General features: G+C 37.3%; 1 protein-coding gene across 1 annotated transcript in view; it reads right to left on the reverse strand.

Moving 5' to 3' along the window:
• LOC150081627 (glutamyl aminopeptidase-like) overlaps positions 1-22018 on the reverse strand; it is a 253803-nt gene that overhangs the window by 214586 nt on the left and 17199 nt on the right. Inside the window, exon 3 of the mRNA XM_090380268.1 lies at positions 2595-2715. Coding sequence (XP_090236394.1) covers positions 2595-2715 — 121 coding nt within the window. The remainder of the gene's footprint in view (positions 1-2594; positions 2716-22018) is intronic.

Below are 22018 nucleotides of genomic sequence, written 5' to 3' on the forward strand. Positions count from 1 at the left end.
CAATCACCATTTGATACTGCAAAATGACAAAGCTTAATTATAGAATGAAATGCATATCAACATTCAATATTGCAGTTCTTTTCAGAAAGACATATTTAATACAAGCTTCTTTCAATGCAGAAATTGTATGACATATGCTAAAGCAGAGTTGAGAAGTAGCACCATCTGAAATCAGACAAATTGTGATGTAAAGTTTTAACTAAGTACAAGTCGTTTTACACATTTAAAAGAATGTTACATTACAGGAAAAAGCTTTGTTTCTGTCTAACAATATCCCTTGGTTACACGAATTTCAGAGCACACTTCGCATTATGCCTTTATCAGTTTTTCCATTTTACATGTTTTGCCATTTCATAAGTTTAAAAAGGATGTTGCATGTTGTTGTTTACAAAAATTTATAACTGCATATATTACAACAAGTGGCTCGATCTCATTTTATTTTTAACAATTCATCAAGGAATAAAAATACACAGATTATCCAATAAATTTGTATTCTTGTTTGTTTTTATTTTTTTGCTTGCTTTTACTCTCCCTTTAATTTTGTTCATTTTATTTATTTATTATTTTTTAATAGCTGGGTATCCTATTGGGTCATTTTTCAAAATTCTTTGCCATGACAAGGCAGTATCTGCCAATGGAAAGCGCAGCTGACATTTTGCTGTAAACAGCCCCAATAAAAATGAATTAAAGAGTCATGTACCAGTTTAGAAATTTTTTAAACTGTCCAAAGGGATGATATGTTGCATAGAGGAGCAGAAGTTGAAAGCTTCCTCTTATGCTGATGTTAAAAATTGGACACAACTTTGCCATTACCGATGAGTGCAGTGGGTTGCAAAAATTTGTTGTGAAACAAGGCCATAACATGCATGAAAGGTGAGCCATTTACAATGGAGGAACCTTCCCCATAATCGCTTTTAGTACACTACTTTTCAAGTCATCAAGAAAAGGCAGTAGATGGAGCAGAAGAACAAGCAGGATGGCAACTAAAATCAGTAATTTACACGTTTATTGAATGAAGTTGCTCCTTCAGTAAATAAAAAGAAGTATCATACACCACTTTTGTATCATTATAATATTTAACATAATTTTTTGCAGCATTTCTCAAACTGTGTTCCGTGAGATGTGAACAAATGTTCTGAGAAAAATTGCAATTAATAATTAAAAAAATAAAATAAATAAATTTTGCATATTTGTAGCATACACCACTTTTGTATCATCATAATATTTAACATAATTTTTTTCGGCTCATATGCTGGCATAGACTAATAATCAAATAGACCACAGAACACTTTATTTTGGCGGGCTTTATTTTGGCAAACTGTGTTCCGTGAGATGTGAACAAATGTTCTGAGAAAAATTGCAATTAATAATTAAAAAAATAAAATAAATAAATTTTGCATATTTGTAGCATACACCACTTTTGTATCATCATAATATTTAACATAATTTTTTTCGGCTCATATGCTGGCATAGACTAATAATAATCAAATAGACCACAGAACACTTTATTTTGGCGGGCTTTTCATAGAGAAATATGCATAGAGTTACCTCTATGACACCTATGAAAAAGTAGCAATATAGTGATATAATATGCCATTTGTATGCGATTTAGCCTGGAGTACATGGGTTGAAGGAGAGGAGAAAGTGAACCGATATCATAACTAAACTCACTTCCTTGTATAAATTTTTTTGATAATTATTAGTATTTCGAAATATTATTACTAAAATATGTGACCATAGATTTTGTAGTTGAAAAAAGGAACTTTAAAATGAGAAGCAAAGTACTTCTAGCAGTGCAACTTGCTAAATGAAAATGAACACAATATTGTCACACTTCAAAGTGAGGATGAACAATCGCAGCCTTCTGTTCCCCAGAAATCCAAAGTGAAAAAACAGGAACCAACTAATAAAAGACCAAAACAAAAGTATAATGACATTTATTTGAATTTCGGCTATACATGTGTTGGAAATAAAGATGCTCCTGATGCACAGTGCACCATATGTAATAAAATATTAGCAACAGTTCTTTGGCTCTCACTAAACTTGTGTTCGTAAGTGTTCCGTGAATATGTTATCAGATGAAAAGTGTTCCATGACTAAAAAAGTTTGGGAAACAATGATTTACTGAGTTAGCAGCCATTACAATTTCATAAAAAATGTTTGTCAACCGACTATGTTCTGATAGACAGGTGGAACAGGCGGATGGAGTAAAGCTAGTGTGGCATCACATAACTGGATTAAAAAAAAAAAAAAAAAAAAAAAATCTGGATTTGTCAAACCTTTCAGATTTATTTGGATTTCAGGATTCTGAATATGAGGTTCCATACCACACGTATTACAATGATGAAAACAGACAGAGAAGAGTTGAAATTGTGTAAAGAAGATCCGCCATTATAATCTGGAAAGTTGGCAGCTAGGTATTTATATCTATAATGTTCCTTTTTAATTTTCAGCAGAATTGATAATTATTTTTAAAAAATAAAAAGGTATTAAAAAAGGTTCTGTGGATCTCAAAAATTTTGTATAGTCCTAAGGCAAATGGCAATTGGGTTGCCAGACCCAATGCAAATAATTAAAATAATAGTATTTCATACCTAATTTGGACAATGGATATGGTACACTGAAAAAATTCCTGAAAAAGGTGAATGCCTTATCTTCAAAATCTAGAGCAAACTGTCCATACTGTATTTGGTCCTCAGGTGCAATAATTCCTATCTAAGAATGAGAACATATACAAGCATATAATGTGAAATTACAATTTCAAACAAAATATATAATATATTATATCATGCATAAAAGCTTTTGCTACTGTTGCACACAAATGACTGCTGGAGCAGTGTGACATTAGAGGCAAGTTGCTGGTCCAGATAAAGGGATGACTGAGTAAGAGATGATATGTTTGTTTGTTTGTTATTTGGTTTTTAGGAGCATTAGCCACTAAGGCCATATTGCTCTGGGAATATGCGGTGGTCATTCCCTTGACCTTTCCACATCCTCCGTATTTGGTAGTGACAGGCTCGAACCCCGGTCTAATCAAGAAGCGTGTGTTACGCACTGGTGCTCCTTCCCACCTGGCTAGAGGCGCCAAGAGATGATAAAGTGGTTATTAATGAACACTGCTCTTCATGGACTTATATTATTAGTGGAGTCACCCAGGGTTCCGCGTTGGGCCCATTGTTGTTTTCTATATTTATTAATGATATTGATGAAGGTATATCAGGCTTAATGTCTAAATCTGCAAATGATAAAATGACAGTAATCAGGGTAAGCTGCTAGAACAAGATAAAAGAAATTAGGCACTTGGGCTAAGGTGTCATACTACACTCAGGGTAGTGGAAAATGAAAACGACCTGAAAGGTAATTGTGCAGTCAGATATGAAGAGACGGCGAAGGTAAAGAAAGCCAACATGAGAACGACGAGAAACGGATAATTTACGCGGAAATTTAGTTTCCCAATACGACACTCTAGCGCTGCTCGCTCGGTAAACAGATGGTAAGTGTTATCGGTCTGGAGCAAAGTTGAGAACAGTATATTGATTGACAGGCAGGCGTGGCAAACGATGCGCTGATTGGTGCATGAACACAACACACGAAATATCGGGTTGGTATCATTTTAGTAGCACTCAGAAGCACTAATGGTAACTTGCCCTAATGAAAACTTTCCATAATGGTGAAAAAAAGTCAGGTTACCTCCACTTGAATCCCTCCCGAAATGGAGGGGGTAACCTAACCTTTTTTCTTTAGAATCATGTAGACTAGCACATAAATTGTTTATTAACAAAATGTTATTTTTTTATTACTGTACTTTTATTTTTAAAGACATTCGTGGAGATACACATGTATCATAACGTTAATCAACACCTCAACAGCTATTCACTATTTACAGAATCTTTCTTTTCTTATATTATTTCCAAACTAACGTTTAAGGTTAGGTCACTAAATATAAGGAAACCGTTTCTATTATTTCCTAACCTACCATTTAAGGTCAGGTTATGAAATATAACAAAAATTAAAGAAACCTTTTCCTTTTTTCATAACCAAACCTAAATCAACAGTATAGTAAAAACACTCATGAACTCCAAAAATCTGCTTTTAATAATGAGAAAAAAACATAATGAAGAACATAAAAATGAACAGAACGAAACTTTATTAATTTAATTTTCATCAAAAAATCAACCAACATTTTATTTTCCATACAAATTTCTTCCAACTTTAAAAGATTCATTGCTACTATTACCTGTTTACCGTTCATTACAAAACTATTATGCACCATTCTTTACTCATAAATACACATTAAAATGCCAGCCAATGACTACACAGTAGCTTGTCCTCTGTCGTGCCCACCACCAATCATTTCATCATTTGCCACGCCTACCTGTCAATCAATATATCCTTATTGATTTTGGCTCCAGACCAATAACCTACTGTCTGTTTACCAAGCGAGCAGCGTTAGAGTCCGGTATCGGGAAACTAATTTTCCCGCATAAGTTATCCGAGTTTCTCGTCGTTCTTGTGTTGGCTTTCTTTACTTTAGCCGAAGAGACATAAGATAAGCCTGTATGCCTATAAGATAAGCCTGTCTATACAGCTCAGTGATTTTTCACTGAGCTGTATAGACAGGCTGTACTGCCCTGGCAGACAGGGCTGTCAGGGCAGCTCATGGGGTTTTGTCAATGATATAGAGGAATTTTGCTAACAGGGATAAGAAAATAATTATCCCATTGTACTTTGTATAAGGCAATGGTTAGGCTGCATCCTGAGTACTACATATAGATCTGCAGGCCTCATTTTAGGAAGGATATAGACCTGTTGGAACAGTTGCAGAGAATGGCAAAGAGATTGGTGATGGGAACAAAAGGGTGGTCTCACCAAGACAGGTTTCAGTTCTGCAAACTGCAACATTAGCATTAGTAGAGGCATTTGATGCAAGAAAGCAAGCTTATGCAGCATCAGCCAAAAAAAAAAAAAAAACCACTTCCACTTCACCCCTCTGTTCATTCGAAATACCTGTCCAGCTGAGCCTTAAACTTATTTAGGCTATCAACTTCCATGAAAAGAGATGGAAGTCTGTTCCACCAACCAACTACCCGCTGGCTAAAGGCAAATTTCCGCACATCTATCCTACATCTGTCTTTCCTCAATTTGAATTTATGCCCTCTCAGGTGATTATTCTGAGCAAGAGGAAGAATCCCATCAACATTGAACATGCTCAAACCATTCAAGGCTTTATACACCTCTATCAGATCATCTCGCTGGTGCCTAGTCTCCAGACACTGTAATTTGCAAAACTTAAGCCTTTCTTCCTAAGAGCACCCCTTTGTTCCATTCACTAATCTTGTTGCCCTTCTCTGTACTCGTTCCAGCAGCTCTACATCCGTCTTAAAATGAGGCCTCCAGACCTGTATACAGTACTCTAGGTGTGGCCTGACCATTGCCTTATACAAGGGAATAATCACCTCCTTATCCCTGCTAGAAAAATCCTATATATCATTGACAATACATCATGAGCTACTCTTGCAGCCTGTCTGCACTGCTCAGAGAACTTCATATCTGCCTGCACAACTACCCCCAGGTCCCGTTCATTCTCTACCACTGTCAGTGTAGTACCACAGAGTTGATATGTTGCTCTGGGGTTGCTGTTTCCCATATGTAGTACTTTACATTTGTCAATGTTAAACTTCATTTGCTACCTCTCAACCCATCTGCTCAACCTTTCCAGATCCTGTTGCAGCAGCATAGTGTCAGTAGTGTCCTTGACAACCCTGCCAACCTTCGTATCGTCTGCAAACTTGGACATTAAGCTTGATATACCATCATCAATATCATTTATAAATACAGAAAACAATAATGGACCCAACACTGAACCCTGAGGGACTCCACTAATAACATTAGTCCACAATGAGCAGTGTCCATTGATTACCACTCTGTCTTCTCCCCCTCAACCACCCCTTTATCCATAGCAGCAATTTGCCTCCAATGCCACACTGCTCCAATTTGTGCAGCAGTCTTCCATGTGCAACGGCATCAAAAGCCTTTCTAAGATCCAAGTATATAATATCAAAGTTATTCCCTGCATCCAGTTCTTTTGTGACTACATCATAGTATCCAATCAAATTGGTCAGGCAAGACTTCCCCTTAACAAAACCATGCTGTGTCTGAGCTATAACTGAAGTCTTGTCTAGATGATCCTGCAGTGCTTCTTTAACCAGTACCTCCATTAATTTTCCTGGAACAGAAGTCCAGGAGCATCTGGAGACTAAGTGCCTGTGAGATGATATGATTTAGGTATGTTTAAGGATTTGAATGGACTGAGCAAGATCAATGCTGATGGCATTTTTCTTCTTGCTCAGACTACACACAAGGAGACATAAATTCAAATTGAAGAAGGACAGATATATATACCTACAAAGATTGCAGCAGAGTATTTGAGTAATTACGTGAGAATGGCAAATGAATAATTTCATTCAGCATGCTATATTTTGTTGCTTACATAATCAGTAACACAATACCTAAGGGGTTGCTCAAAATGTCTGTGTTCATTTAATGGTGAAGTTCACAGCTGGTGAAGTTGGTTTCCTCAAAGACCCTCAATCACCCAGACCCTCAATATTGGGGAGTCATGAGTGTGATTCAAGTCATGTAATTCCAACTCCACCCACCTTTAATATATAAGGGTTCAAAATCCAAGCTTTCAAGAAAGCTGATCTAAGACCTTTGGAACTCGGGGGGGGGGGGGGGTTGCTGCTGCAACGCTGAGTGGTTCTGATCTTGTGGCAAGGAGAACAGTTTTTCTGGTAAAATGTCCAATGTTGACCATCAAAATTCCAGTTAGGATCTTTGCTACATTTTCTCCAATATCTTTTATTGCAATTTTTCAATTAAAATGCAATAAAATGCAATAAAATTGCAATAAAATGCAATAAAAGAATTTTTCAATTCTTTTATTGCAATTAAAATGTCCAATGTTGACCATCAAAATTCCAGTTAGGATCTTTGCTACATTTTCTCCAATATCTTTTATTGCAATTTTTGAATTTCTTTAAAATTTGGTCCACAGAGCTATAATAGGAGATTCCCTATCAAACACTGATTAACAAAAGATAACAACCTCTTTCTATAAGTTGTGAATGAGCCGAATAGATCATGTTTGTCCTGAGAGTTACAAACATGATCGTTTCATTTATTACACTGTTTTGTTATTGATGATACTGCAATATCTTCTCCATGCACCAGTGAAATACCATTCGTTTGCTCGAGTCCTCCCTATGAGATGTAATCAGCATGATTGCATCTCATAAAATATATATACATGGCACACATATTTTATTCGTTAGTCTGATTTCACGAAATGAGATAGGTTGCTGGTTTAAGGTATTCACTTCTTTTCAGCTATTTTCACCTGCTCTTGAAGGGCATTTTTCCAAACTCTTCTGCTTTTAATGGCATGTAGAGCACAGTGAGCAGACAAGGAATACAAGATACTGATAACACCAGTTGCTACACAGTTCTTGTATTCCCTGTAATAGTAAATAACCCAAGAAACATACTGACAACTGATACCCAAGGATTGTGACATCTCTATTAGCAAATGATGCAAAAAACAAGCTTTGCAAGTATTAACCAAAAGTAGGGAAAAAAACTGACTTTCCATTATCACCTGTCCATTCCCCTCTACCAATTTGTCTAGAATTGGTAGAGGGTGATGGACAGGTCCTTGTCTTCCTTGAATGATGGATGGAGGTTTATTCCAACTACCAGCTCGCTGAAGGCAAATTTCCACACATCTATCCTGAAACTATCCTTCCTCAATTTCGTTATGCACCCTCGTGTGTGTGTGTGTGTGTGTGTGTGTGTGTGTGTGTGTGTGTGTGTGTGTGTGTGTGTGTGTGTGTGTGTGTGTGTGTGTGTGTGTGTGTTTTTAGCTTCCTCAATCCATTCAAAGCCTAAAACACTTCAATTAAATTCTCCTCACAAATGTCTAGTCCTGAGGTGCTACAATCTGCAGAACTGAACCCTTTCCTAGTAAGAATGCCCTTTTGTTCCCTTCAATCTCAATGCTCGTCTCTGCATCCATTCCAACAGATTAACATACTTCCTAACATGAGACCTCCAGACCTGTGAGCAGTGCTAAAAAGGCCTAACCATTGCCTTATACAATGGGATAATCACCTCCTTATCCCTGCTGGAAAAATTCCTGTATATCACTAGGAAAAAACCCATGAGCTGTCAGCATCTAGCTGTTGATATCACACAGTTGATATGTTATTCTGGGATTACTGCTATCCATATGCAGTACTTTACATCTCTTAATGTTGAACTTCAATTGTAATTTCTCAACCCATCTGTGTAATCTTTATAGATCTTGTAGCAGTAGCACACCCTGATTACTGTCATTAACCACTCTGCTAACCTTTATATCATCTGCAAATTTAGACATTAAGCCTGACATTATTAATAAATATTGAAAGCAACAATTTCTCCAGCAGTGAACTCTACTAATAACAGTAGTCCAAAAAAGAGCACTGCCCATTGATAACCACTCTTTGTCTTCTCCCCATTCAACCATCCCTTTATACATTACTCTGCATTAAGTAAAAAATTTATAAAAAATTTAGATTAATTTTGAGTAATTCAGAGAAATTAATTAATGTAAATTACTTTGCATCACTCAAAAAAACCCATAAATTTAAGGATTTTTTTGAATTTTCCTTGGAGTATGCCCATATTTCATCTTTTCTTAAAATTAAAATATTTAATCTTAATTTTTTTTTATTTTTAATAAAAAAAATTAAATGTTTAATGATGCTTTCTTCCTATGAAAATGAGGATCTCAGTCAGTAACAGTTTTAAGGCTTTACATACCCTTGATCAGTTTAATATTGTTTCCAGCATGATTCAGTTTTAAGCAAGTCCCATGAAGTCCACTACTTTCAGATCAAGTTCGGCATCTTCAGGTTCTATTAGCAGCCTGGCTGATATAACAGGGCATATAATGATAGATAGCACATAATTAAAGACAAATGACTTTGCACTGCAGTGATATATCAACCCTCCAGAAATTTGTCCATCATAAAGGTATATGGTGATAGTTCATATACTTATCTTTACATACTACTTATTGTCATAATTTTCATATAATTTACAAAATAACAGATGATGTAGCCAAGTGGGGAGATGCAAGACTGCATAAGTACATGAACTTTGAGTGACAGAGGTTTAAGCTCTTTTGACTGCTAAATACAATGGTTTCTTGTATTCTGTCTTGTGAACTCCTCTGTGTGGTTGTCCTGGAGTACAAATAGAAAATTTATTTTATATGCATGCTTATCAAATTGTAAGTTATTAAACTGTAAGCTTTCTGTGACTTAGGAGTTTCAACATACAGTGTTCTTATACTTTCAAATGTCTTAGAATGTTTCTTCACTTTCTAAAAAAAGCACCATTACATTGATATATGCAAAACATACCTTGAAAACTTAAATTTAAATCTAAACCAACTTTGAATCAAAAAAAAAAAAAAAATTAGAATAATAAAAATAATAATTTGCTTTGGCCCACCACTGGAAATCACTAGACTGATACTTCAAATGAGCATACAAGGGGCATTTGAAAAGTTCATGGCCTGAATATGAAAGGTTTATTTGAGGAGTCAGGTAACATGTCACCATAGCCCCCCTTTGGAATCAATACACTTCTGACAACAATGCTGCAATATTTCAAAGCTGCACTCATGCAGTGCAGCCATAGCAATGACAGGTTTGTGAGCAGGTGCACTGTCCTGGTGGAAATAAATTCATTTGCTGAGTTTTCCTCAGCATTTGTCTTTGATGTTTTCACACATATGCCTCATAAGGTATGCCTAATATGACCCTGGACTGTTGGACTTCCTGAAGGTAATTTAGCCAAGATACTGATGCCATCACCTTTCCAGCAGAATGAATCGATTTGGCTTTTCTCAGAGAGGGAAAAGAGTTTAGTTGTGTTTCCACTGTTTGGACTGTTCCTTTGTCTCTGGCTAAAAGTAATGGACCCATGTCTCATCCATGATCACGAACTTTGCAAGAAAATTTTCTGGATCTGCTTGAAAACAATACAAATGTTCACTTGCCTTGACAACTCTTGAGCACTTCTGATTTGTTGTCAACAATTTTGGGACCCATTGTGCTGACACATTTTTCGGAGCAAGAACCTCTGTCACTATATGATACACATGTTCAGCTGAGATGCCCAAGATGCTGGCAATGTACCAAACTGTCACTCTTCAATCACTCATCACCAGATCATGCACACTTAACTTCTGGAATGATGAACATTGCAGGTCTTCGCGGCGTAAGTCGTCTTCCAGGCTCTCCCTCCCTCCCTCCATTTAAATTCTGCTGCCCACTTCTTACCCATGGAATAGGAGAGGGCATCCTCTCTAAATGTAACCATATCTTCATGAATTGCCTTTGGCATGAGTCCCTTTTTCCCAAATACTGGATGACTGCAAGGTGACTGATTTTGTCCATGTTTCCTCATTCATATAACTCCGTTGACTTCAGGATCTGTAATTATAAAAATATGTTATTGAAACTGCATGAACTACTATTTGCAGTGTTATACATTAAGTACAGAAATTTAACACTATACTACTACCCTTTCAAATTCAGGCCACCAACTTTTCAAGCACTGCTTATATATATTTTCAAGTTTGTTTCAAATTTGTCCATTTTACATACTAACTGTCTTGAAACTTCCAGTAGGTGCTGCCATCTCTTATCTCTGTTTCCATGTTATTGTAGACACTTTTTATAGTGATAGTGGTGCCAAAATAGCTTTAAAAGGAGGTGAAGGAGATCACACCATTGTTGTTCGATTCAGTTTCATCAACTCCTGGATATGAATTTTCTGGAATTCAAATCCATTAGTTGATGAAACTGAATCGGTTTCATCAACCAATGGATTTACATCTCTTTATGAAAACATAAAGAGATGTAGAGGCTATTATTGCATTAAAAAAGTAACAATGGGTTTTTTATTCCGATTTGATTTTGACAATAATTTCGAACTGATGTTCGGCAATACAGTCAAAATAAGAATAAATGAACAGTTAATATAGAAAATTTTCATTCTTAAAACTTTTCAGAATTCCATAAATAAATTCATCCCCCCTCCCCAAGAACAGAAAACTCCCTCCGGCAGAAAACACTTTGCTGAACCCAAATCCACTGAATTCCCCTTGCAGGCAGCATTGTGCATATAAGCTCCTTGCACAAGGTGGAAAACATCCATGTTCAAATCCCATTAACAATGCAAGGAATTTTTATGGGCTTTTTTCACAACATGGCTAAATTAGTCTGTCTTGGACAGGAGTTGAATGGTTCCCTCTCCCAGGGTTTAATCCAGCAAACAGGTAAATTGATCACAGAATAGATAAATTTACAGACATTACAGATACAGTGCATTATGGTACAAGTTGCTGATGATCCTAAAATCTTACAACAACCATTCAACTCCTGAATGGGTAATGCTGAAAGACTAATCAGATAAGACATGCACCTCATAGCATGCCAACATTTTCTTATAGCAGCTCCACTGATAGCACAACTGCAGGTACAGCAAACCACAATCAGCAACACACTTATTTCAAGAATGAGCACACTGTCTTCTTTTACTGATAATTAGAAATAAAAATTAACTTATTTCCAGGGATGAAGTCATTAAAAAAAAGCAGAAGAATATACCAGAAAAAAAGGCAGAGAATATACCAGAAAAAAAGGCAGAAATTATTGTCAGAAATAAAACACCAATGCCAATGGTAATTACCTTATTTTCCGGACCACAAGATGCACTTTTTTTCTGGAAAAGTGTTGACTGAAATTCCCATGCATCTCATGGTCCAAATATACACTAGGTGCATGCAGTGTTTTTTTTTTTTTTTTTAAATCATACTACATATTAAATGAATGACCAAACTATGAGTCACACATGCCAAGTACAGCTCTTGTTAGTAACACACTTATGAAATGTGAAAAAAACATATAAGAAATCTAAAATAAATACAGCTTAAATTCCATTTTATTTTAAAAAATTTTAATACTTTTTTGCATTAATTTAAAGCAGATTAGTGAACTCCTTATGATATAGATTCTGTAAGGACAAACATTTATTTGCTAACCTATACACTAAATTTTTTATTGCAAGTGCTTAGCATATATACATTAATTGCTTTATATACAGGGTGTTTCAAAATAATGTATACGCACTTTAAAAATTTATATTTAATGAACAATATATACAAATGTATATTTTTTTGATACTCTAAAGACAAAAAACATTAATTTTTTTTTTTTACAACAATAAAACTTGACTTTAATTGTTCAAAATGCCTTACATCAGCATTAGTGCATGAGCAGCATCTATCTTCAATAGATCTATATACTGAAATGCACAAATCACGTGAAATGTTTTCTGCTTTTTATTGAATTTTCATCCAAAATTCATCCAATGTTTGCAGTTTGTGACTGTAAACCCGATTCCTCATGCAAAACAATCTAAAGGAGTGTGATCTGGCGACCTTGGAGGATATTCAAAAGCACTCCCTTGATGACCTATCTATTGATTATGAATTTCATTGTCAAGATAATCAAAATAAAATAAAACAAAAATAAATTATTGTAAAAAAATTGTCTATTTTTAGGCTACAAAATGAGTTCAAGAAAATTAAATTGGTGCATATTGTTCATTAAATATAAATTTTTAAAGGGTGTACATAATTTGAAACACTCTGTAGTTAGAAAAACATTTGATGATGCTGATCAGGTGGGGAGAGGAATTATTGATTCTGTTAGCTTATGGATATGCCTCTAGGTGGCATGTGATACTCAATATGATATGCAGAAAAAGGTTATCAACACCTGTTACTGATTAATACATTAGCATTAGTTGAGGCGCATATGATGCTGAAGATTATACAGCATCAGCCTAAAAAAAAAAAAAAAAACATTCCCATTTCACCCATCTGGTCACCCCAAATGTTAGTCTAGTTCAGCCTTAAATTTATTTCAGCTATCAAATTCCACAACAACAGATGGAAATTTGTTCCAGCAATCAAGTGGCTAAAGGCAAACTTCTGCACATCTATTCTACAACTGTCTTTCCTCAATTTGAATTTATGCCCCCTCAGGTTCTTAATCTGAGCAAGAAGGAGTAGCCCATCAGCGATGAGCCTGCTCAAACCATTCAAGGCCTTGTACACCTCAATCAGATCACCTCGGGGGTGCCTAGTCTCCAGATGCTGCAACTTACAGAATTTAAGCCTCTCCTGGTAAGAGAACCCCTTTGTTCCTCTCACCAATCTTGTTACTCTCCTATGTACTCATTCTAGCAACTCTACATCCTTCCTAAAATGGGGCCTCCAGACTTGTACGAAGTACTGAAGGGTGTGGCCCAAATTCCAATTATGCACTGCTTATATCTGTGTGACACCATGTCTCTGATATCCCAACAATATCTGGCTTTGATTCCTTGATCAGCACTTCAAATTCATCAAATATACTTCTAGCATTTACACACATTCAAGTATACATGCACTTGTTCTTACTCTTAGTTACCCTAACACAGCCCATGTATTTACTTGTTCCATGATGACTCCCAGCAGTTCTTGAAATCTGAAGCAACCTGCTCTCTGCTGCTGCTCATTACAATAGAAGCAGTGCAAGAATCACTTTCGCATCTGCCTGCTGCTACTGTTAATCTTCTAGTCTCTGAATTCTCCCAAAGATAGCAGTTTTACAACCCATTAACACTGCCTCAATAGCATCAGCAAATATTCTATATCAACACATTGTAGACTTGATATAATGCAGAATCGCTTATAATACGGTCAAAAGTAAGACCCCAATTCCATCACCTCCCTCTTTTTAAAGTGCATAAAATTTGATCGATTTGTGATTTGTTCTAGCATATTTACCAGTTCAATGAACATTTATAGTTGCTGTTTTTTACAAGTATATATAAGTATAGTATTTTTATAAGTATAGTAAATAAATTTGATGAATTTAAAGTGCTGATCAAGGAATAAAAGGCAGATATTGTTGGGATATCAGAGACATGGTGTCACACAGAATCTGCAGATAAAGGAACCACTAGGTGGCACTGATCAGTGTGCCGAAGTGGGATTTACTCAAAGAGATAACTACCATCAGGGGTAAAGGGAAGGGTTTTTGCTTTCGTAAAGTTGACTATGGTGGTCTGAGCAGTATTTAAATTCTATAAGGTGGGACCAACTGATGATGTTACCAACAGCAAATTCAAAATGGGAAGCATTCAAAGAAATAATTTCAGAAGCTACTAGGCTTTTCATACCAAATAAGAAATATTGTTCGAGATTTAGGATTAAATGGATATCAGATGAACTAATTAGATATGTGGCAGAGAAGAAAAATGCATGGGATACATATACATTAACAGGTGACACAGAGGCCTATGATAGACATAAACTGGTCTGTAACCAAATCACAAAGGAGGTTAGGCAGACAAAAGCAGATTAAGAGAAAGCTTTGGCAAAGGATTTCGGCTTTTTTTTTTTTAAGGGAGCATTAGCAACTAAGGCCATATTGCTCAGAAGATATGCAGTGGTCATTCCCTGACCTTGACCTTTCCACATCCTCCGTATTTGTTTGGCAAAGGATGCAAAGAAAAACAGCAAAGAGTTCTTAACTTACGTAAACTCTAGAAGGAAGGGAATAAATCAGATTGGTCCACTTGATATCGATGGTTCAACTGTTGATGATCCTGCTCAGGTAGCTAACAAACTAAATGAATATTTTGCATCTACATTCACACATGAGGAGTTATTCAGGGAGGGGAATGTCAAAGGTGTATTAAACTCTGGCAGTAAGCTAGATAATCTTGTAATAACTGATTGTGGAGGAGAAATTCTTGAAGATAAACATAAGAAAGGCACCTGGGGTGGATGGAATCTATCCAGTTATATTAAAGGAGGCAGGAAAGCAAGTAAGCAAACCCTTAGCCATAATTATGAGAGCTTCCTTGGACTCAGGGGAGGTACCTATGGACTGGAAATGTGCAAATATGACCCCAATCCACAAAGGAGGATCAAAGGGAGTCACAGGTAATTACAGACCTGTTAGTTTAACTTCTGTTCAAGGGAAATTAATGGAGGCACTGGTTAAAGAAGCATTCAGGATCGTCTAGACAAAACTTCGGTTATAGCTTGGACACAGCATGAGTTTGTTACAGGGAAGTCTTGTCTGACTAATTTGATTGGAACTATGACATTGTCACAAAGGAACTGGATGCAAAGAATAATTTTGATATCATATATTTGGTTCTTAGAAAGGATTCTGATACTGTTACACATAGAAGCTCCAATTGGAGCAGTCTGGCATTGGAGGCAAATTGCTGCTATGGATAAAGGGATGGTTGAGTGGAAAAAGACAGAGTGGTAATAAATGGACACTGCTCTTCGTGAACTAATGTTATTGGTGGAGTCCTTCATGTTTCGGTTTTGGGTCCATTGTTGTTTTCTGCATTCATTAATGATATTCAATGATATATCAGGCTTAATGTCCAAGTTTGCAGACAATACAAAGGTCGGCAGGGTTGTTAATGACACTAATGACAGTACGCTGCTGAAACAGGATCTAGAAAAGTTGAGCAGATGGGCTGAGAGATGGCAAATGAAGTTTAACATTAACAAATGTAAAATACTACATATGGGAAGCAGTATCCCCAGAGTAACGTATCAACTGTGTGGTACTACACTGACAGTGGTAAAGTGTGAAAAGGTCCTGGTGGTAATTGTGCAGGCAGATATAAAGTTTTCTGAGCAGTGCAGACATTCTGCAAGGTCATGGAGTCTTATCAATGATATACAGGAATTTTTCTAGCAGGGATAAGGAGGTGATTATCGCCTTATATAAGGCAATGGTCAGGCCACACCTTGAGTACTGTATACAGGTCTGGAGGCCTCATTTTAAGAAGGATGTAGAGCTGTTGGAACGAGTACAGAGAAGGGCAACAAGATTAGTGAATGGAACAAAGGGGTGCTCTTACAAAGAAAGGCTTAAGTTTTGCAAATTACAGTGTCTGGAGACTAGACACCTGCAAGGTGATCTGATTGAGGTGTATAAAGCCTTGAATGGTTTGAGCATGCTCAATGCTGATGGGATTCTTCCTCTTGCTCAGAATAACTACCTGAGAGGGCATAAATTCAAATTGAGGAAAGACAGTTGTAGGATAGATGTGCGGAAGTTTGCCTTTAGCCAGTGGGTAGTTGATTTCTGGAACAAACTTCCATCTGTCGTTGTAGAAGTTGATAGCTTAAACAGATTCAAGGCAGAACTGGACAAACATTTGGAGCGAGTGAATGGGTGAAATGAGAAGGGGGTGTGTTTTCTTTTCTTTTTTTTTTTGGCTGATGCTATATAAGCTTGCTTTCTTGCATCATGTGCTCTTGCTAATGTTAATGCAACTAGCATAATTTATATCTCTAAACATGATGTCCTGCAAATAAATTTTATAATACCACTTTTTAATTTCTTTTGTTGTTTCAGTCATCTTAATACTTCATTTGCCTTTGTATTAGGCAAATACAGCTCAGGTTGGAGGCACCTGTGATTGATTTAAAAACCAGTAAAATAATAATTTGCTTTATTTTACTTTACTTTTTGTCTTTATTTTATTTTATTGATTGAACTACAGCTTTAGAAGGAAAGTTAACAAATAAGCTCAAAGATGTCCTGGAAAGATGCAACAGTGGTAAACTTTGCACGTGCTGTTTGGAAATTGGACACAAGCTTATTCTATATAAAATTAATGTGTGTTTTCAAATTTTTGTTTTCTTTTCTTTCCATTTTAATAAAAAAAAAAAATTAATGTCCATGGAAAGCTCTCAAAATAAAAAAAGAAAATCATGGTAATTTCAAGAAAATCTAACTACACAGGACTTACTAAAATAGGGAAAGATGCAAGCAAAGATTTCTTGACACATAGGTGTGTGGAGGGGGGAAATCTACCCACCAGATAAGACCATGTTTTTTTTTTTTTTTTTTTTTTTTGATTTGGTAGTTGTTGGCGCATCGGCTTCTGTGGCCATATTGCACCTTCCAAGGTTTTTGCAGTACTTTGATCCAAGCCCGAGGCGGGAATCGAACCTTTGGGTTGCCGGGCAGGTACTTTACCCACTCGGCTAGCCCGGTCGGCATAAGGCCATGTTCACATGATTCATGCAAGAATATGCAGAAGGAATGTCTGTATCTGGTGAAATTATCAGGAGTCAAGCTGAAAAACTGAAGAAAGACAGACAACCAGTGTGAAGAACAAGCATACGAGAAAGAATTTAAAGCGAGGATGGGCTTGCTCAGCTGATGGAAAAAGAGGCAGGGAATTCTCTAGGTTGCAATTTCGGGTGAAATTCGATTTAGCATTAGCATTAGTAGAGGCATATGATGCAAGAAACAAGCTTATGCAGAATCAGCTAAAAAGAAAAAAAAAAAAAAAAAAACTCCCAATTCACCCCTCTGTTCATTCGAAATATCTGTCCAGCTGAGCCTTAAATTTATTTAGGTTATCAACTTCCACAACAAGGGATGGAAGTCCCTTCCACCAACCAACTACACGCTGGCTAAAGGGAAATTTCCGCACATCTATCTTTCCTCAATTTGAATTTATGCCCTCTTAGGTGATTATTCTGAGCAAGAGGAATAATCCCATCAGCATTGAGCATGCTCAAACCATTCAAGGCTTTATACACATCTATCAGATCACCTCGCCGGTGCCCAGTCTCCAGACACTGTAATTTGCAAAATTTTAGCCTTTCTTCGTAAGAGCAACCCTTTGTTCCATTCACTAATCTTGTTGACCTTCTCTGTACTTGTTCCAGCAGCTCTACTCCTTCTTGAAATGAGCCCTCCAGACCTGTATACAGTACTCAAGGTGTGGCCTGACCATTACCTAATGCAAGGGAATAATCACCTCCTTATCCCTGCTATAAAAATTCCTGTATATCATTGACAAGACACCATGAGCTACTCTTGCAGCCCGTCTGCTGTGCTCAGAGAACTTCATATCTGCCTGCACAATCATCCCCAGGTCCCTTTCATTCTCTACAACTGTCAGTGCAGTACCACAGATTTGATACGTTGCTCTGGTGTTACTGTTTCCCATATGTAGTACTTTACATTTATCAATGTTAAACTTCATTTGCCACCTCTCAACCCATCTGCTCAACATTTCCGGATCCTGTTACAGCAGCATAGCGTCAGTAGTGTCCTTAACAACCCTGCCAACCTGTGTATTGCCTGCAAACTTGAACATTAAGCTTGATATACCATTATCAATATCATTTATAAATACAGAAAACAATAATGGACCTAACACTGAACCCTGAGAGACTCCACTAATAACATTAGTCCATGATGAGCAGTGATGAGTCTTCTCCCATTCAACCATCCCTTTATCCATAGCAGCAATTTGCCTCCAATGCCACACTGCTCCAATTTGTGCAGCAGTCTTCCATGTGGAACAGCATCAAAAGCCTTTCTAAGATACAAATATATAATATCAAAGTTATTCCCTACATCCTGTTCTTTTGTGACTGCATCATAGTATCCAATCAAATTGGTCAGGCAAGACTTTCCCTTAACAAAACCATGCTGTGTCTGAGCTATAACTGAAGTCTTGTCTAGATGATTCTACAGTGCTTCTTTAACAAGTGCCTCCATTAATTTTCGTGGAACAGAAGTTAAACTCACAGGTCTATAATTACTTGTGTCAGCCTTTGATCCTCCTTTGTGAATTGGGGTCACATTTTCACATCTCCAGTCTATGGGTACCTCCCCTGAGTCCAAAGAAGCTCTCATAATTATGGCTAAGGGTTTGCTTACTTCCTTTGCTGCCTTCTTTAATACAGGGTGTCTCAAAAATATTGGTACAAACGTTTAGAGGAGGTAGGTAACATCTAAAGGAATGTAAATCGCATAAGAACCCATAATCGGAAACGTCACCGTAAGTCGGTACACGGCGCTGTTCATCAGTTCCCGAGAGGGAAAATTTCTGGTTTACTCATTCAAACAGTAGTTGCTGCACGAAGAGCATGCATCGATATACGAAATGTGAGCTGGCAGACATGCACCTGGTGTATTGATTAGCAGAGGGCAATGGACGAGCCGCTCAACAAATTTATGGAGAACGCTTCCCAGACAGATATGTACTGGACCACCGTTTGTTTGCATGTGTGATTCAAAATCTGTGCGACTATGGGTCATTTAGAGGTAACAGGAGTAGTGCAGGCAGACCACAATCAACGTGAACTCCCGCCATGGAAGAAAGTGTGTTGAATGCCGTCCAGAATAATCCTACTACCAGCACATTAGTCGTTGCCTCTGCCTTAGGAGTGTTCAGCGTGTCTGGCATGACGATTCCTTACACTCCTTTCGTCTCCAAAGGATTCAGTTACTGCTCCCCCAAGATCATCCTGCACGTGTGGCTTTTTCACAGTGGTTTCTCCAAGAAAGTTTTCAAGACTTGAATTTTCCAGCCTATGTTTTGTTCACGGATGAGGCTTATTTCACTCGGGAAGGCTTATTCAATCAGCACAATGCTCATGTTTGGTGCTCACGACACCCCACAAGGTGTGAGCCCCCATACGGCACAACAGTGCTTTTCAATAATTGTGTGGGCAGGTATGGTTGGTGACTGCTTAGTCGGCCCATACCTGTTACCATCCTGCATGAACTCCGCTTAATATCGGATCTTTCTTGAACAAGTTCTACCAGGGTTACTTGACGATGATCCAGCAACATTTGGTTTCAACATGTTGGGGCGACTGCCCATTATGGAACGAGTGTTCATAACCATCTGAACAGGCATTTTGGGCGTCAATGGATTGGCCATGGTGGACCCATTGCCTGGCCCCCACGCTCACCTGATTTATCAACATGGACATTAAGCTTGACATACCTACAACAATATCATTAATAAATATACAAAACAACAATGGGCCCAACACCGAACCTGAAGGACAGCACTAATAACATTAGTCCATTTAGAGCAGTATCCATTGATTACCACTCTCGGTCTTCTCCCACTCAACCATCCTTTTATCCATTGTAGCAACTAGCACTTAATGCCATACTGCTCCAACTTGTACAGTAGATTTTCCATGTGCAACAGTATCAAAAGCTTTCCTGAAATCCAAGTATATGATATCAAAATTATTTTTTGCATATCCAGATCCCATGTGACCATGACATAGTACCCAATCAAATTTGTCAGACAAGACTTCCCATTAACAAACCCATGCTGTGTCTGAATCATTACTGCTGTCTTGTCTAGATGATCTTACAATGCTTCTTTAAACAGTGACTTCATTATTTTCCCTGGAACATATGTACCGGATCATACGTCACCCTTTAATCCCACTTTGTGAATTGGAGACACATTTGCAAATCTCCATCTGTGGGGACTTCCCCCGAGTCCAAGGATGCTCTCATAATTATGATAAGGGTTTGCTTACTTCCCTCGCCGCCTCCTTCGATATAACTGATAGATTCCATCTGCCCCAGGTGCCTTTTTTTATGTTTGACTTCCACAATTTCTCCTCCATTTTGATCTCTGTTATTAAAAAATCATTTAGCTCCCTGTTGTAGTTTTTTAAACTTCTGTCCTCCCCTTCCTTACAGAAATTCCTCATGTGTGAATGTAGATGCAAAATACTCATTTAGTTTGGCAGCTATCTGAGAATGATCATCTACAGTCAAACCACTGATATCAAGTGGACCAATCTGATTCATCCCCTTCCTTTTAGAGTTTATATAAATAAAGAAGTCTTGGCTATTTTTCTTTGCATCCTTTGCCAAAGATTTCTCATAATCTGCCTTCGCTTGCCTAACCTCCTTTGTGACTTTATTACAGACTAGCTTGTATCTATCATAGGCCTGAAAACAGTTGCCTGACAATTTGTGCATCCCATGCATTTTTCTTCTCTGCCACGAGTCTCATTAGTTCACCTGACATCCATTAGGGCCTAAACCTAGAACAGTATTTCTTAGTTGGAACAAAAAGCCTAGTAGCTTCCAAAATTACTTCCTTGAATGCTTCTCATTTAAAATTTCCTGTTGGTAACATCATCAATTGGTTCCACTGTATTGAACTTAAATTTCGGAGATCACTGTAGTCACCTTTACGAAAGCAAAAGCCCTTCCCTTTACCCTTGATGGCAGTTACATCTTTAATTAAATCCCACATCAGTACACTGTGATCACTGTTATGTAGTGGTTCCTTTATCAGTAAATTCTTACTGCATGAATAATCACTGCCGATAATCAGATCAAGAGTGTTACTCCCTCTTGTTCCTCTCTAATATGCTGCTGTAGAAAATAATCATTCAATAAATCCACAAAAGCTTTGCTAGTGTGCGAGTGACCAAACCACAAGTCCCAGTCTATATCTGGGAAGTTAAAATCCCCCATTATAAGATACTCTCATTTACTGGCCCACTGTATTTCTCTGTATAATTGTTCATTGTACTCATCAGAGTCATTAGTCCTATATCAAACTCCTACCCTCATGTTTTTTTTTCACAGTGCTTAAATCACACCAAACTGACTCAGCATTGCACTGTCCATCTATGTCAACTGGATGCACTTCCTTAGATTTTATGTTTCTTAACTAACAGCTTAACCCCTCCTCCTTTCCTATTCTGTCTATTCTTTCTGTACGTATTACAGCTCTGTTTCATACTATTCTTTCTGTACACATTGTACTCCCCAAATTTCAATTCTGCACTGGTTATATCTGAGTGACACCACATCTCTGCTATCCCACCAATATCCGCCTTGGATGTCTTAACCAGCACCTCAAATTCATCTAATTTATTTATTAAACTCCTAGCATTGATTTACATGCAAGTATACATGCACCTGTTCTTACTCTTATTTACTCTAACACAGCCCATGTATTTACTTGTTTCATGACTCACAACATTTTCTGAAATCCCCAGCAACTTGCTTTC

Source organism: Mastigoproctus giganteus, chromosome 8 (assembly GCF_048544385.1).
Source record: "Mastigoproctus giganteus isolate SK-2022 chromosome 8, ASM4854438v1, whole genome shotgun sequence".
Lineage (NCBI taxonomy): Eukaryota > Metazoa > Arthropoda > Arachnida > Uropygi > Thelyphonidae > Mastigoproctus > Mastigoproctus giganteus.